The sequence below is a fragment of the Chiloscyllium plagiosum genome, unplaced genomic scaffold (genome assembly GCF_037043375.1).
Source record: "Chiloscyllium plagiosum isolate Xiang-an unplaced genomic scaffold, Cpla_swu_hap1 HiC_scaffold_32, whole genome shotgun sequence".
NCBI lineage: Eukaryota > Metazoa > Chordata > Chondrichthyes > Orectolobiformes > Hemiscylliidae > Chiloscyllium > Chiloscyllium plagiosum.
The window spans coordinates 15922157-15940777 of record NW_028270170.1 but is presented as its reverse complement, the minus strand read 5'-3'; the positions used below and the strand labels follow the sequence as shown (position 1 = coordinate 15940777).

The following is an 18621-nucleotide window of genomic DNA, read 5'->3' as shown; positions in this document are numbered from 1 at the left end:
GACTGTGTAATGGGTGTGACCCCAGCAATGATCTGGTAATAATGAAGATTTCCACACTAACTACAAAAAGTAGGATAAATTCTTCCGAGCAATTACCACCTCATCGGCCTCCTTTTGATCATCAGCAAAGTGATGGCAGGTGTTGTCAAATGTATTATAAATAACAGTTAACAATAATCTACTTGTGCTAAACGTAGTTCTGCTGGGGCCCTCTGCGCCTGATGTCATTACAACCTTGGTCCGAACATGGATGGAGGAGGTTTGAGAAGATTTGTAGCTTAAGTTGAGGTTCTGGGTGTAGGTTTGCTCACTGAACTGGAAGGCTCAGTTTCGGACGTTTCCTCACCATACTAGGTAACATCTTCAGTAAGCCTCCAGATGAAGCACTGCTAGTGTTTCCTGCTTTCTATTTATATGTTTGGGGGTGATTATGTCATTTCCTATGGTGATGTAATTTCCTGTTCTTTTTTTCTCAGGGGGTGGTAAATGTCACACACGAGCATTCCTAGAAGCATGGCATTCCAGCCAGAACTCTATCAACAAACACATTGACTTGGATTCCATTACCACCCCCTCAACTCATCAAGGCTACTTCAAAAGCATCATCCAATCAGTTGACCTGAAAGAACAAGAGCAGCATACACGTGGGAGCACCACCTGAAAGTTCCCCTCCAAGCCACACATTATCTTTACTTGTAACTATTTTGCTTCTCCCGTGTTTTACCAGATCGGAATCTTAAACTTCTTCCCTAATAGCACAATGGCTTGAACCTAATGGACTGCAATAGTTCAAGAAAGCAGTTCATCAGTTCCTTTTTAGGAACAAACAACAAATACTAGCCTTGACTGTTATGTCCACTTACCACAGTGAAATATGCTTTAATTATTCTAATGTAACATTTTGAGCAATTGGAAGTATGAGAAACTTTTTGTTTTAACTATGTCCCAAAACCCAAGTTAGTGTTTATTCTTTACCTTTAACCCAAGTTGAAAAATCCTCATCTTTTTCTCTCCAACAGAGGAAACTGGATGGAAACCTAGTGGCAAGGAGAAAGGGTAAGAATGTTTTGTCAAAGGCTTTTTGTGCCAATACAACCCAAGAAAGATTTGCTGAGAATGAAGAGCGAATGGAGATAAACATCCCAACTTATTACATTGTCACTTATTCCATGTGCTGCTCAACCCTATTGGTATTTATGAGGGGGAATTGGTGCACTGCATCTTGTTGAGCAGATGAATTGGAGACAGTGTGGGTCAATATTGACTAAGGTGGTGAGAGCTAGGTCAGTGGTCTGAGCTGTAGTGCTAACTCTGAAGCGCTCTGCCTACATCCTTGGTAAGCAATGAAGGTTATCTTGCCTGAGCCTTTCAATGTTGAAGATTTGTGGAGTTGGAAAGTGAGCTGTGGTTACATAGTTGTGCCCACTCTCTTTCCTGCTCTGGTCGCCATGTGTGTACAGAGTTGGCTCACTTTAGCTTATTAGTTAATGGAGATGTTAGCATTTGGGGTTCAGTGATGCTAGTGATATTTAAGGTTGGGAAGATGACAAAACTTTTTCTGGTTAAAGTGGGTTGTTAAATCTGATATTTATATGGTTCACATGATTCTTGCCATTCAGCACATTTTAAAAATATATCATCCATGCTGCGTTATAAGTTGGTATGGGCCACATCATTATCACAAGTGTTATGAATGGCGATGAATATGATGTCACTGTCCTGGCCCATTCCAGTAAAAAGGATATTGATGAGGTATTGAATTTGTCTGGTACATATCTTTATAACTGTTTCAAGTTAAGAAAATACATTTAATTTCTCAATGACTTCAAGGAGTCTGATTAAGAAGTTTCCATATTTGTAACTAAGTTAAAACTTGCCTTAGTCCAAGAGGCCATAAGACTGCTCTCATTTGAGAGAGATGATTGGTGGTGATTTAAACTGGGGTGGTCATGCCTCAGGCAAGTGGAGAGGTTGAGAAAGAGAGTCCTTCATAGGTGGTCTCAGCTGATGCTGTTGACATCACTCTGCACTGCAATCCAACCATCCAGCCAACAGAGCTATATAACTATAAATCAATGTATCAATTATAAATAATAACTGATCTGCTTTCTGTTCACTAGATCCCAGTTACTTTGCAGCACAGTAGCGCTTTGTTTTGAAGTGGTATCATGAGCATTTGATCTTTAAACAGTTATTAAAATTAGGTAAAAATTAGTTAAGTCTGTTTTAATGTAAGAGGGTTAATGGTTACCTCCCTGAACATAAACCCTTTACCATTAGTTTTTACTACAGTTTGAGTGCAGGAACCATGAAAATTTTATTACTATTTATTTGCTTCCTCTGTAAAAGGAAGTAAAGATTTCTGTTTTGTACTCAATTGCCATCCTAATTGGATGATCTATTCCTTCATAATGATGATGATCCATTAAGTCTGCATTAAATAAAGAGTTATTGATTTCTCTTTAGGTTAATTGTCATGGCAGCTTAAAGTTTTTTTTATAAAATGTATGTACATTAAGAATATTTAACGCTGAAGCAAAGCTCCATTTCCATTCTTTATACAAATTATTGACTTTTCATGCCTGCATTGTAAATCTGCCAGACAAGTGGCAGAACTGTTAGGGTGAAGGGCAAGGCTGGTAGGTGTAGGGAATGCTGAATGAGGTTCTGGTCAGTGAAAAGAAGGAAGCAAAAGTCAGATTTAATCAACAGGGATCGAGTGAGTCCCTAGAGGAGTATAAGAGCAGTAAGGAGTGAAATCGGGGCAAAAGGGGGACATGAGATAGTTTTGGCAAATAGGGAAAAGGAGAATCCAAATGGATTCTACAAATACATTAAGGACAAAAGAGCAACTAGAGACAGTTGTTAAAGATCAGGAGATGGGTGAGATACTAAATGTGTACTTTGCATTCTTGTTTACTGTGGAGAAGGATATGGAAGCTAGCAAACTTGGAGAAATAAATAATGATATCTCAAAATGTCCATATTACAAAAGGAGGTGGTGTTGGACATGTTAAAACGTGTAAAAGTGGGTAAGTCCCCACGACTGGATCAGGTGTACCTGGGAACTTTGTGGGAAGGTAGAGAAGTGATTGCTGGGGCCCCTTGCTGAGATATTTGTTTCATTGATAGTCACAGGTGAAGTGCTGGAAGACTGGAGGGTGGCTAATGTGGTGCCACTATTTAAGAAATGTGGTAAGGAAAAGCCAGGGAACTACAGACCAGTAGAGCCTGGCGTCAGTGGTGGGCAAGTTATTGGAGGAGATTCTGAGGGACAGGATTTGTCTGTATTTGAAAAGGCAAGAACTGATCAGGGATAGTCAACATGACTTTGTGCTTGGGAAATCATGTCTCACAAACATTGAGTTTTTTGAAAACATTCTGAGGAGGATTGATGAAGGCAGAGTGGTGGACATTGTCAATATGGACTTTAGTAAGGCATTTGTCAAGATTTTGCATGGTGGATTGGTTAACAAGGCTAGATCACATGGAGTGCTGAGAGAACTAGTCATTTTGAATCAAAATTGGCTTGAAGGTCGGAGATAGAAGGAGGTGGTGCATTACTTTTCAGACTGGGAGACCTGTGACTGGCATTGTACCTCAAGGATCAGTGCTGGGTCCACTGCTTTTTGTCATTTATATGAATGATTTGGTGCGAATATAGGAAGTATGATTTGTAAGATTGCAGAAGGCACCAAAATTAGTAGTGTAGTGGACTGCGAAGAAGGTTACCTCGGAATATAACAGGACCTTGGGCTGATCTAGATAAATGAAATGTTACATCTTGGTAAGGCAAATCAGGGCAGGACTTGTATACTTAATGGTGAGGTCCTGAAGAGTGTTGCTGAACAAAGAGACCTTGGGGTGCAGCTACTTCTTTGAAAGTGGAGTCATGGGTAGACAGGGTAGTGAAGAAGGCATTTGGTATGCTTACCTTTATTAATCATTGGATTGAATAAAGGAGTTGGGCAGTCATGTTGCAGCTGTATAGGATGTTGGTTAGATCTCTTTTGGAATGCTGCCTTCATTTCTGCTCTGTCAGCTATAGGAAAGATGTTGTGAAACTTGAAAGGGTTCAGAAAATATTTACAAGGATATTGCCAGGGTTGGAGGGTTTGAGTTATAGGGGGAGGCTGAAAGGGCTGGGGCTATTTTGTTTGGAGTGTTGGAGGCTGAGGCCTGACCTCAGATTTATAAAATCATGACGGGCATGGATATAGTGAATAGTTAAGGTCTTTCCGGCAAGGTAGGGGATTCCAAAACTAAAGGGCATAGGTTTAAGGTGAAAAGAACAAGATTCAAAAGGGGTCTAAGGGGCAATTGTTTCAGAGGGTGGTGCGTGTATGGAATGAACAACCAAAATAAGTTGTGGAGATAGGTACAATTACAGCATTTAAAAGGGTTCTGGATTGGTACATGAATAGGAATGGTTTAGGGGGACTTGGGCCAAATGCTGGCAAATGAGACTAGATTCATTTAGGATATTGAGTCGGCATGGACGAGTTAGACCGAAGAGTCTGTCTCCATGCAGTGCATCTCCTACTGTATATAAATGGTACATTTTCCCAACTATAATAATTGAAATTGCATTAGTCTTTAATTAAAAGTATGTTAGTGAAGATCATAGTTAATTTCTATTTTGTTTTCTAGGAAGGAACTGAAGGATCCGGATCAGTTGCACAACTCTTTGAAAAATTTACTGGCACAAATAAAGGTTGTGAAATACGGGACGCTTAGGATGTACTTAGGATATGCTTAAAGGACTGTTTTACTTGTGTGAACATTACAGTTGTGCTATTAATCTCCTGACTTCTGACATTGAACACCTATAATTGAGTCACTGTTTTTGCAATAATAGATGCATAAAATCCAAAATTACATTGAATTAGCATGAAATCTTTATCGAATGTATTTTCTGAATGCATTAAATAGCATTTTGTGCTCAACTGCTGCAGTATCAAATAGTTAAATTGCATATATAATTATAGTCAGTGAAATTTCTATGATAAATCAGTTAAAATTTATGAGCAGGATTCCGTTATCCATTTGGCTGCAAGTTTTTTTTGGTTTGCAGTATTGGTGGTATAACCAATCTTTTTGTTTTGAAACCAGTCTCATACTGTTCTGAAGTCGACTTTAAAATTCTTTCTCTCCTTGAATTTTCACACAACATGAGTGGAAATAATGATAACGTTATTGCTCGTGCTGTTCTGTATTCCAAATGCAATACTAGATGCTAACTCAGGTTGTACCTGAGTGGGAGTCCATGTAACTTGCTTTTCACTGAAAGCAACTAACCATCTTCTGTTGGCAACTACCCATGATAATACTGCTGAGGTAGTCAACCTCTGTAGAGAACTACAGAGCCACATCTCTCTCCCACTGCTTCATGGTATTGAAAATTGGCTATATTAATTAGTATGTTTTAGTTTTATTTATTTTACATGCGCCCTTATAAACAAACTAGAATTCCAGTTTTAGTATTCACAATCTCATGTAACTCACTTTTCTTTAACAGAGTCACCCTAGTGCTTGGCCTTTCATGGAACCAGTAAAAAAGTCTGAGGCTCCAGATTACTACGAAATTATCCGTTTTCCAATTGGTATGTTAAATTAATGGCACAAGTTTTTCATTTTCACTTTCACAATTCTGTTGTAATGGACACATGAAATATTAAATAATTGACTCTGCATAGAGTGTAATTTAATTTTTAATTGGCTATTTGCATTTGATCAGAGAACTTTTCAGCAATATTACAGTTAGTTTCTGTAATTATGATTGTGATGACCTGTAGCGGGTTTTAATGACCCAACGTTAATCAGTTGAACCATATGGTCTTTTTTAAAACTTATTGATGAGTCTACTGAAGAGAGTTTCAAAAGTCATAGCCATTTGAGGTATTTTATCTTATTTCTCCCCGAGTCGATGCCAGCTAATTTTAATTTGAGCCAGTGTATACTCTAGTGGACAACTTGTCTTTTGATGCACATTCATTGGTTTTGCTTTCATTTAAAAAAAAGGAATGATATTTTGATTTAATTTTCATTCTTACTTCAGGTCGGTCTTTTGGTCCTTAAGTGCACAGCAATAGCATCAGTTTCTTCCTTAAATGCCAGCAGTAAGTCAAAATGGGGCAATTGGACTGACAGCAGACAGGAGTGTAAATTTAGCCACTCTGTCTGCTTTTGACCAGTGAATTCAGTGTAAGTTCGTGGATGACAACAAGATTGATGGTATAGTGGACAGTGAAGGAGGTTATCTATGAGTCCAATGAGACCTTGATGAACTGGGCCGTCGAGTGGCAGACTGAGTCTCATTTATTTCAATGTGAGGTGTTGCATTTGGTAAGACAAGCCAGGGCAGGGCTTACACAGTTAATGGTAGGACCCTGGGGAGTATAGTCAAACAAAGAGACCTAGGAATACATAGTTCTTGAAAGTCACATCACAGGTAAACAAGGTGGTGAAGAAGGCATTTGGCATGCTTGCCATCATTAGTCAGAGCATTGACTTTAGGAGTTGGGACATCATGTTGAGGTTGTACAGGATATTGGTGAGACCACTTTTGGAGTACAGTGTACAGTTCTGGTTGCCCTGTGATAAGAAGGATGTTATTAAATTGGTAAAAGGTGCAGAAAAGATTTACAAGGATGTTATCAGGACTGAAGTTTTGTGTTATAATGAGAGGTTGGATAGGTTGCAACCTTTTACCTTAGAGAGTAGGGCATTGAGGGTTGAGCTTATAAACGTTTATAAAATCATGAGGGAAATAGATAAGGTGAATAGCAAAGGTATTTTTGTTAGGGTAGGGGTGTTCAAAACTAGAGAGCATAATTTTAAGGGGAGAGGAGAAAGATTTAAAAGGGACCTAGGGGCAATGTTTTCACAGACAGTGGTTCATATGTGGCATGAACTGCCAGAGGAGGTGGAAAATGAATGTATAGTTACAACATTTAAAAGACATTTAGGTAGGCATATGAATAGGAATGGTTTAAAGGGATATGGGTCAAATGCAGGTAAGTGGGACTAGTTTAGTTTGGGAAACCTGGTTGGCATGGATGAGTTGGACCAAAGGGTCTGTTTCCATGCTGTGTAACTTGACTCTGAAATTGTGTGTCATATTTTACATTGTGGAAACTGCAACATCTCTCAAGCTACAAACTTGATAGATAAGTATTTCCTATTCTTTGATTTTTTTAAAAAAAATCCTCTATATTATATTTTTGTGTTAATTACAATCTAAACCTCTCTGTGGAATTAATGGGCTATATTGATTCTTGTTTATATAGATTTGAAAAGTATGAGTGACCGGCTAAAGAATCGTTATTATGTTTCCAAGAAATTATTTATAGCTGATGTCCAACGTATCATTACAAATTGCCGTGAGTATAACCCTCCTGAGAGTGAGTACTGCAAATGTGCCAACATGTTGGAGAAGTTTTTCTACTTCAAGATTAAAGAAATGGGTCTTTTGGACAAATGAACACACTCCCAAAAGGAATATATCTGAAAGGCAGGCATTCAGATCCGGCAGACCATGAACACAGCAGAATGAATAAACTACTCTTGAACTGCAATTCTGTCGGATCAGTATTTCAAAAAAGTGGCATTACTGAAATTTGTTTAAAATCATTATGGTATCCTGTAATTGCATGGGCTGGTTATTGGTAGCCATAATGAATAATTATGTTTTCAAGCATCCAGTCTGTTCCAGTGTTTAACTGTTGAAGTACCCATCTCACTGCATGCAGTTTCTGCTGTCAAAAATGTACAGAAATAACTGACATTGGATGCTCCATTTGGATATCTAGTGCTCTCTAATATTCTCACATCAGCAAAGATGATGCGCATCACAAAAATAATCACTAAGCATTTATGTTGCTTATTGAAATTGATGATGGAACCAACACAAAGTCAATCATTTCAGCAGAATGCATACTACTGTGAGCTTCTCACGTTTCACTCTGTGGAGTCTGTGACTTCAGCGTTATCTGTCAGTGAATGATAGGGCATGTTGTGATAATGCCTGACTACCTTCCAATTTTGTAATTTTTTTTTAAACTGAGTTGCATTTTGTACGTTTGCTGTAGCATTTTGCTGATGTAAATAAATTCAGTAACTTCACTCAAATTTTAGTCTTTATTTCTTGGTCTTTGTAAAACACTTGGTTGTCACCATGTAAAAACATTAAGACTACGTGGATTAGCCATGGGAAATGTAGGGATTACAGGGATAGGGTAGTCTGGATGAGATGCTCTTCGGAAGGTTGGTGTGGACTCAAAGGGCCGAATGGCCTGCTACTACACTAGGAATTTTATGAATAAATACCACTTGGGATATTTGAGCTGTATAATTGCACTTTTTTATTGTTATTTATCTATTTCCAGTACAATTTTTTTCACATCTGTTAAATTAGATTATGCCACCAAGCATAACGATTTTGCAAAAATTATCACATCTACACTCATTACACAGTTCATTACATAAGGTTTTGCTGCCCACTGGGACCAGTTACAAAATGTTCTACAAAGTTTTATCTTTTTAAGTACTAAAAGGAAGAGTGGAAACTTTGATCCAATGTGTGCATATTAGGCATTTAAACCATGACTCTAGTTGCAACATATTTTCTATGTGCAGCAGCCAGGATTACATATGACTGGATTAATTCTGGAAAGCCCAGCAAAAAACACAGTTTGTAATTTACGGTTTGTAACTGTGTTGCCGGTTGTGGTTTTTATTTGGAAAATGTCTCTTATTCTTGAACTTTTTCGTTCTCATAGCAATCAAAAAACTTGGTTCAGGGAGTAATATGCCGTTAAGTTAATTTTTTTTGTAACTAAGTAACAAGAATAATGAAGATTATTATGAAATCAGACAGTAAGATGCATTTATATCAAGATATATATTTGCCTATTCCAAATTAATCTTTCACAATGCAATGAGTCTACTTAATTAATATCATTGGATTTACCCACAGAAAATGGCCAGTTAAGTGAAATGGAAGATTGTTGCTCACTGTGACACTAAAGTTCTTGAGTGAACATTTTTGACAATATCAATTTATACAGGAAAATCCAGGGTTGGGACAACAATGAGGAAAACAGTGAGAAGTTTTTTTTTGTCATTTGTGGATCTTGGACTTTGGCTGGCCAGCATTTATTGCCCGTTCCTAGGAGGTCTTGAGAAGGTGATGATGAGATTAATATGCAAGAAATTGTTTTAAACACTACACTGCAGTTGAAAGAAATAAGAATGGTGGCAAATGGTGGAAATAAGAATCATAAACTGCTTCATTTAGTCATCAGTTTAATTCAGTCCCCATAACCTCATGTGTGCTAGTTGCAAAATGTGAACAATATATGATGTGCTTTTTTATAAGTGGTCAAATATATAATCACTTGAAAGTGTAATCACCGGTTATCAAGAGCTGTTAATGTGATATCTGCTATGCTTGCAAGAATGGCAGTCTGGAGAGTTGTTTTGGAGTTTGGAGGTAAATTAGTTTAAAAGCATTCAGTGCTCCCTCAAAGCTTGCAGATCCAATTTACTCCATCGATTCAGGTTGTTGATGACAGACCTGAGTAGGCTGCATTTGTGTACAGATGGGTGGAGTTTAAGGAGACACTGTTTCAGTTTATATAGTTGTTGAGCAGGAGAGGTTTATAGTTGCAGTTTGGACCTTGTTTGGTTTGCAACTCTGAAGAGTTCATCAAAATAAAAGACAGGCATAGCCCTTAAGCAGATTCAACCATTTTATGAAAAGCAGGTAAGACTCAATCTCAGTTTGAATCTTGTGAAGTACAGAAGCTGGCAGAATCTACAGTAGACCTCAGTACGAAATAAAGTAATCATCAGGTGAGCTTGGAAACAAGGGAAGCTAGAATAAGGGATTAAGGTTTCCACAATATTAGTTTTGCCTTTGAATAGTGGAACTGACACTTCTCCAAGGGACTGCTGTGCTTAATGTTCAGCTCTCCTTTATGCACAGCACATGTTGCTTCCATAAAGAACTTTGAACATTTTTTAAGCATGATTTCTGTTCATGCAACCATGTTTACTCCACCTGATTGTATTGAAGTGCTCTACTTTAATTTAATAGCTTCTAACATTTTCCATATGACAGTTGTGCAACCTGTTTAGCATAGATTTCAAGCAACACAATGCAAGTGATCCACATTCTAGTGCTTTGTACAAAAAGCTATAATTTGCCACATATTCAGTTAGGCATTGTATTGATAAGATATTGAAGGAGTTATTTGGTATGTTGGCCTTTATTGGTTAGTGTATTGAGCGTAGGAATTAGGAGATCATGATGTGACTGTACAGAATGTTGGTTAGGTCACTATTGGAATACTGTGTGCAATTCTGGTCGTCCAGCGATAGGGAGCATGTTGTGAAACTTGAACTAAAAAGATTTACAAGGATGTTGTCATGGTTGGAGGGTTTAAGCCATAGGGAGAGGCTGAATAGACTGATGAGGCTGTTTTCCCTGGAGTGTCGGAGGCTGAGGGGTGACCTTAGAAATTTATACAATCGTGAGGGGCATGAATAGGGTAAATAGACAAGGTCTGTAACCCAGGGTAGGGAAGTCCAAAGCTAGAGGGTGTAGGTTTAAAGTGAGAGGGGAGAAATTTTAAAAGGAATCTAAAGGGCAACTTTTTCACACTGGGTGGTACGAGTATGGAATGAGCAGCCAGAGGAGGTGTTGGAGGCTGGTACAATTACAACATTTTAAAGGCATCTGGATGGGTATATGAATAGGAAGGGCTTAGAGGGATATGGGCAAAATGCTGGCAAATGAGACGAGATTTACTTCTGATATTATGGTTGGTGTGGCTGCAATGGTCCAAAGGCTGTGTTTCTGTGTTCTATCTCTGTGACTCTGTAACTCTAGCACTTAATGTATTGTACAGCTCTTTTTAAGCATGTCCGACTCCTAGATGATTATTGTCTTGCTTTCAGTTGTCTGATTTCATTGGCAAATTGGGCATCTAACATTTTCAGAAATGTGAATGTTCTCAATAATCTCATTTCCTCTGAGGCACCAACTTGTTTACTCCTGTTCTGAGTATTTCATTAAAAAGTCAGTTTCTGGTTAGGAGCAGCGTCCTGATTAATTTCAAAAGCTGTCTTTCTACCCTGAGTCATGTTTATCATTTAATGTCTACAATCCATTCTTCAGGGCAGCTTCACCATGCATTTCACATGCTCATTATCTCATTTTTACAAACGCTGGCGTTTTGGTATTATGCAAACTATTACTGAGCTTCAAGTTGATTGTTACAAAAGGTTAAGTGTCGATGATTCTTTCTTGTCCCACCCTGCATGGTCCCAACAAGATGGGTATTGGCCAAGCTATTGAGTGCAGTCTTTATTTCATTGAGGTAAGAACACCAACATCGCTACGTAGAAGCAACATATTTTCTGTTATAGCATGTGTTTTCTTGACTTCCACTAATTGCACATTGTGCTCCGATTAATATACTTGAGCGAATGTGGAGCCAAGTCATCTACTTCAGTTTAAGAAAATTTAGATGAAAATTCTCATTTAATGATGTAATTTTCCCTCTTTCTATCTTGCATCTTCCTTGGAGGATCTTACCACTTTGCCTCATTCATGGACCCTAATGGACTATTCCATCCAATGCAATATTATCTTTAAAGCATTGGTCAAATTTTTATATTTGGAATAAATTATAATTTCCGAAGCAAATATGCCATCCTACCTGGTCACTCTGTGCTACAGCAATGTGATTGAGACTGAAAAGGTCTGGAAGGACTCCCACATACCAAACCGCTACAGAGAAGTCAATAAGGAATGAAACCAAAATTGCCTACCCAGCTTTGACCTAGGCACAGAAGCAACTATGATTTCCCACTCCTCAAACTTGCAAAGTTTCCCTCGCTAGGGAGTTTGTGGCAAAATTGAGAAAACTGTCCCATAGATTTGTTCAGCAATAGCCTGATAGTCATGTTTGTGGAATTATACCTTAGTGTCCCAGGTACCACCAACCCTGGGTCTGTCCTGCCACATTCAGGATGAACCCACCAATCTGAGATTTGGAAGAAAGTTACACTGGGTTTTTGACTGGTGACTCTATGTATCTCATGAAGTCCCATAGATAGGCTGTTTACCACCTCCTGCTATTCCATGCTCCTCTGCTGTAAATCTACTTCATTTTGACCATCACACAGATGAAGCACTGAATGTACTGAGTGCGGACTTCAATGTATGGTACCAAGAGTAGGCCAGTGGAATCACTATTGAGCTGGCTGAGTCCTAATGGGAAATAGCTATTAGACTGGGCTTGTGGTATGTGATAGGAGTATCTGCAAAGCTTGCCTTGTCCTCAACAATTGACAGACCACAAAATGAACACACCTATTTCAATATCCGTAGGTGTGACCACTGAACAGTCATGTCTTCACATTGAGGATATCCCTTCTCCATGTGTGGCACCAGTGTTGTGATAAATGGGACACATTGCAACAAGTCTAATAGCTCAAAACTATGCAACCATCAGGCAGTGAGAGCTATCATCTGCTGAATTGTATTCACCCAAAATCTGTAAGTTGAGGGTTGATTAACTCAGTTGGCTGGACAGCTGGTTTTTGATGCAGAATGATGCCAACAGCATAGGTTCAATTCCTGGTGTGGCTGAGGTCCCAGTTTCTTAACCTCTCCCCTCAAGTTGAACTCAACATCTGTCTGTAATGAGAAAGCAGCCCTCTGGTTCTCTGGGAACCTGATGGCTTTACTTTGCCAAGGGATCATTTTCTATACTATAAATTTTCTGTGATTCTATTAATACTGTTGCCATAAGAGCAGATTAGAGGCTAGGAATTTGCAATGTGTGACTCATCTGTCTCCCTGATGCCTGTCCACCATTTACAAGGCTCAAATATTCCCTATTTCCCAGGTTTGATGTAATCCCAACAATAGTGAAGAAGCTCATGAGCATCTAGAACATGGCAGCCCCTTGATTGGTACCCTGTCCACCACCAGTGATGCATAGTGGTAGCAGTGTGTACCATCTAAAATAGTACACTGCAGAAACTCACCCAAGTTTCTCTGATGACACCTTCCAAACTTGTGACCTCTGCCACTCAGAAGGATAAAAAAGACAGTATATGGGAGCATCATCAACTGCCAAGTCCCCTTCCAAGCCACATACATTCTGACTTGGAACAATACCTCACTCCTTCACTGTCTTTGAGTCAAAATCCTGGAACTGTTACCAACAACATTGTTTCTATGGCACAGGCCACCAGTAGCACTACCACCTTCTCAAGAGCAATTAGGGATAAGCAATGAATTCTGGCCTAACCAGTGTCCCCCACGTCTCACAAAAGAATGAAAGAAAATGCCTTTGGTCTTCCCACTTAATAATAGATACAGTTGCAAAAGAGAATAAAATTTGGATTCTACCTGCTGAAATTTAGTGGACAGCCCAGTACTGACCATGGTCCACACTATTGACCAACTTAGATTGATCTTCATGGCTGACCAAACCACTGACTGATCTCTGTCAGCTTCCTGACTGACCTACTGCGATTCCCTGAACTGCTTATGCTGGAACCTCCAGGGCTGACTATGACCCTATCGCTGGACTGTAGTGGTATGGACCTCCTGACCCTGACTGCTCCAACTAGCTGAATGACCATGCCCATGCTTTGGGATTGATATTGGATGTTGCACTGGACTTATGATGCCAGTGTCTTTAGACTCAAGAGTGTCTCCCTTGATGTGACTGAAGATTCCTTTAGACATTGAGACATGGCCAGTTGGTTGATGCATATGAAGTGTGTTTGCTATGTGCGCTGCTGGCATATGGTGAAGGTGTCAGATTGGCATCACACAGTGTGGTACAGCAACCCCTAAGACAGATCACTGCTGACAACCATGACAAGCTGCCTGGCCTTATATTTGCACTAAGTAGCAAGGCAAGACAGAAGGATTATAATTCCTTTAAGCTCAGGCTGAGGGGGCAAAGCACAAGGATACAGCACAAAGTGAGTGAGGGCTAAGAGAGCAGGTGAGGAGCCCAGAGATGCAGCCTGGTCTAATCCATGAGTTGGGTGCCTGTCCCTGCACACAAAGTATCTTGGTAACAGCATTACAACAAGAGATGGCAGTGTCCTCCAAAGTACAGCCTTGAAGTGCAGAACTGTATTGTAAATGGCTTGGAAATGTACTATGAAGGTGCAGTGAGGTTGGTACATGACCAATGCCAATCTCTGTGGATTGGGCACATGTGTGCAGTCTTTGTCCATGGAGTGTGTGCCAAGAATACCAGATGGAGGTTTGGAGTCTCCAGGTAACCTACTCTGACTTTCATGTCAGGAATTCATTGTCAATTTTAACAGGAGTGGGGAGGAGTAGGAGAATGGGAACCTGTATATAAATGAGGTGAGATTAATAGTTATATACGAATATGTGCAAATAGGCCACTTGCTGCTCCCTTGTGAGATTCTCGTCTCGTCTCGTTTCGTCATTCAACCCTGAGATAGAGAATTGGACTTTCTGTTCTCAACATTGAGGATCTCAATATTGCTGGTCTCAGCTGATTTTTCTAACTTACTTGTCAGCTGGGGATGGGAAACTTCTGACCTAAATGATCCAGAGGCATGAACTCATGCCACAGCTGTTGAAAAATTTACATTCAGGTAACTAATTAACTGCAGGAAAGCAAATAATGGTGATCATGAAATTATTGATGCCAGAGATAAAAGGTTAGACTTATGAAGAGACATTTAGTGTTTAGGCCTATACTATCTAGATGAATGAGAAGAGATCTAATTGAGATATCTAAGGTGCTAAAGGGAATCAACAAAGTAAATGTAGAAAGGATGTTTCCTCATGTGGGGCAAAATAGAACAGAGGTCATTGATTTAGGAAAAGAGGTAGCAGGTTTAAAAGAGGTGAGAAGAAATGACTTCCCTCAAAGCGTTATGAAGCTGTGGAACTTCCTATCCCAGAGTGCAGTGGGCACCTGGATACTATACAAGTTTAAGGAGGAAATAGATTTTTAATTAGGGGTTAAGGGTTATGGAGAATGGGCAGGAAAGTGGAGTTGAAACTGAGATGAGATCAGCCGTGATCATATTGAATTGAATTGAATTTATTGTCATGTGTACCGAGGCACAGTGAAAAGCTTTGTCTTGAGAGCAATACAGGCAGCTCAGATAGTTAAATAGCATAGATAGTAAATAATAGGTAAACAGCAGCAAAAACAAAAACACAGGTACAGGCGAATATCCAGACTTTGTGAGTCCATGCAGTATTCTAACAGTAGGGTAGAAACTGTCTTAAAACTGAATAAATAGTGGAGTGGGCTCAAGGGGCTGAATTGTCCCTTGCTCCTAGTTCTTATGTCTTTTTATTGTCAGAACCCATATTTTTCTCTACCAACCTACAAAAGCAGGAAACCTGCTATCGACACACAGTACAGACTGTGTATGTGACATCCAGGCCCACAGAAATACATCTTGATCTTTAAATATACTCTGAAAGCAGAATGAGGGAGGACCGGACAGGTTGGATGTGGGAAGAATGTCCCTGATGTTGGAGAAGCCCAGAACTCAGGGTCACGGTCTAAGAAAAAAGGGCAAACCATTTAGTACTGAGATGTTCACAGGGAAAGAGACGGCTGGAAAATGGGAAGCCTTCAGAAATGAGATGACAAGAATCCAGAGAAAGTATATTCCTGTCAGGGTGAAAGGGAAGGCTGGTAGGTGTAAGGAATGCTGGATGACTAAAGAAATTGAGGGTTTGGTTAAGAAAAAGAAGGAAGCATATGTCAGGTATAGACAGAATAGATCGAGTGAATCCTTAGAAGAGTATAAAGAAAGTAGGAGTATACTTAAGAGGGAAATCAGGAGGGCAAAACGGGAACATGAGATAGCTTTGGCAAATAGAATTAAGGAGAATCCAAAAGGTTTTTACAAATATATTAAGGACAAAAGGGTAACTAAGGAGAGAATAGGGACCCTCAAAGATCAGCAAGGCGACCTTTGTATGGAGCCACAGAAAATGGGGGAGATACTAAATGAATATTTTGCATCAGTATTTACTGTGGAAAAGGATATGGAAAATATAGACTGTAGAGAAATAGATGGTGACATCTTGCAAAATGTCCAGATTACAGAGGAGGAAGTGCTGAATGTCTTGAAATGGTTAAAGGTGGATTAAATCCCCAAGACCTCATCAGGAGTACCCGAGAACTCTGTGGGAAGCTAGAGAAGTGATTGCTGGGCCTCTTGCTGACATATTTGTATCATTGATAGTCACAGGTGAGGTGCCGGAAGACTGGAGGTTGGCAAACGTGGTGCCACTGTTTAAGAAGGGCGGTAAAGACAAGCCAGGGAACTATAGACCGGTGAGCCTGACGTCGGTGGTGGGCAAGTTGTTGGAGGGAATCCTGAGGGACAGGATGCACATGTATTTGGAAAGGCAAGGGCTGGTTCGGGATAGTCAACATGGCTTTGTGCGTGGGAAATCATGTCTCACAAACTTGATTGAGTTTTTTGAAGAAGTGACAAAGAAGATTGATGAGAGCAGAGCAGTAGATGTGATCTATATGGGAGATTAATTAGCAAGGTTAAATCTCATGGAATACAGTGAGAACTAGCCATTTGGATACAGAACTGGCTCAAAGGTAGAAGACAGAGGGTGGTGGTGGAGGGTTGTTTTTCAGATGGGAGGCCTGTGACCAGTGGAGTGCCACATGGATCGGTGCTGGGTCCTCTACTTTTTGGCATTTACATAAATGATTTGGATGCGAGCATAAGAGGTATAGTTAGTAAGTTTGCAGATGACACCAAAATTGGAGGTGTAGTGGACAGCGAAGAGGGTTACCTCAGATTACAACAGGATCTGGACCAGATGGGCCAATGGGCTGAGAAGTGGCAGAGGGAGTTTAATTCAGATAAATGCGAGGTGCTGCATTTTGGGAAAGCAAATCTTAGCAGGACTTATACCCTTAATGGTAAGGTCCTAGGGAGAGTTGCTAAACAAAGAGACCTTGGAGTGCAGGTTCATAGCTCCTTGAAAGTGGATAAGCAGGTAGATAGGATAGTGAAGAAGGCATTTGGTATGCTTTCTTTTATTGGTCAGAGTATTGAGTACAGGAGTTGGGAGGTCATGTTGCGGCTGTACAGGACATTGATTAGGCCACTGTTGGAATATTGCGTGCAGTTCTGGTCTTCCTATTGGAAAGATGTCGTGAAACTGGAAAGGGTTCAGAAAAGATTTACAAGGATGTTGTCAGGGTTGGAGGCTCTGAGCTACAGGGAGAGGCTGAACAGGCTGGGGCTGTTTTCTCTGGAGCGTCGGAGGCTGAGGGGGTGACCTTATAGAGGTTTAGAAAATTATGAGGGGCATGGATTGGATAAAGAGGCAAAGTCTTTTCCCTGGGATCAGGGAGTCCAGAACTAGAGGGCATAGGTTTAGGGTGAGAGGGGAAAGATATAAAAGAGACCTAAGGGACAACTTTTTCATGCAGAGGGTGGTACATGTACGGAATGAGCTGCCAGAGGATGTGGTGGAGGCTGGTACAATTGCAACATTTAAGAGGCATTTGGATGGGTATATGAATAGGAAGGGTTTGGAGGGATATGGGCCGGGTGCTGGCAGGTGGGTCTAGATTGGGTTGGGATAGCTGGTCGGCATGGACGGGTTGGACTAAAGAGTCTGTTTCCATGCTGTACATCTCTATGACTCTATGTGGAAGAATTTCTCCACTCTGAGTTGGGAAGCTGGGGAAGTCTCTATTACGGAAAGCTGTTGGGGCCAGTTTGTTAGATAAATTCAAGAAGGAGCGGGACGTGACCCTTACAGCTAAAGGGATCGAGAGGTATGGAGAGAAAGCGGGAGTGGGATACTGAAACTGCACGGTCAGTCATGATCGTATTGAAAGGTGGTGCAAGCTCGAAGGACCGAATGGCCTACTCCTGCACCTACTTTCGATGTTTCCATGGAATGTCATTCAGTTGTCAGCAATGGGCAATAAATTCTGGCCTTGCCAACAATACCCACATCCCACAAATGAATAAACTGAATAATTAGAACAGGAGTGCTGGAAACAATGACCGTCAAGTAAAACAGAGCACCTTCTGCGGGTGAGACTTACTCTCCTCTTCCTTTAAACTCCTCAATCTCTCCTGTCACCCCATTCCCCTCTCCAACATTTTTGTCCTTCATTTAAGAAAGTTTCCTCCTGCAGCTGAGCTTTTTCTTGAAAACACCGGTCACTATGGACTGTGCAAACACAGAGAAATAAAGTGTAAACTTACTGTACATGTAAAGCTCGTAAATGGGAGATTTACCTTTCAGTAAAGGACAAGCAAGGTTTCAAGGTTGAAGTGGTATGAAACAAGCATTATTAGGCTTTGTCAGATTACAATTTACCTGTATTATATACCAACAGAATTCTGAATAAGTCTGCCTCTATCTCATCTTCTGGAAAGCCTCCCTAATTACAACTGACGGGCACCGAGTAAGCTACTGACCAGTTACTTTAACACGCCCTGGACAGTGGTGAAAGAACGATTTTAATGCAAATGCCATCGACATAGAACAAATTGAAGTTTTTGAAGCTGCAATGTTTGTTGGATGTCACT

At 40.2% G+C, this 18621-nt stretch overlaps 1 protein-coding gene and 1 long non-coding RNA gene across 4 annotated transcripts in view; one reads left to right on the top strand and one right to left on the bottom strand.

The window, feature by feature from the left end:
- The window catches only part of kat2a (K(lysine) acetyltransferase 2A), a 41945-nt gene extending 33815 nt beyond the window's left edge, over window positions 1-8130 (top strand). Inside the window, exons 15-18 of one of the 3 annotated variants that reach the window (XM_087977813.1) lie at window positions 1020-1056; window positions 4651-4714; window positions 5519-5603; window positions 7290-8130. In XM_087977813.1, the coding sequence (XP_087833939.1) occupies window positions 1020-1056; window positions 4651-4714; window positions 5519-5603; window positions 7290-7483 (380 nt within the window). In that variant the 3' untranslated portion in view covers window positions 7484-8130. Of the gene's footprint in view, window positions 1-476; window positions 1057-4650; window positions 4715-5518; window positions 5604-7289 lie in introns of those variants that run through there. The other 2 variants (XR_015752487.1, XR_015752486.1) reach the window with 2 other exon arrangements.
- Window positions 897-18609, bottom strand: LOC148141751 (uncharacterized). Its single transcript, XR_015752488.1, has 3 exons — window positions 18410-18609; window positions 18132-18259; window positions 897-1037 (listed from the first exon to the last, which is right to left on the bottom strand). It is a non-coding gene; the product is annotated as an uncharacterized LOC148141751 (long non-coding RNA).
- Between the last annotated feature and the right edge of the window lie 12 nt (window positions 18610-18621).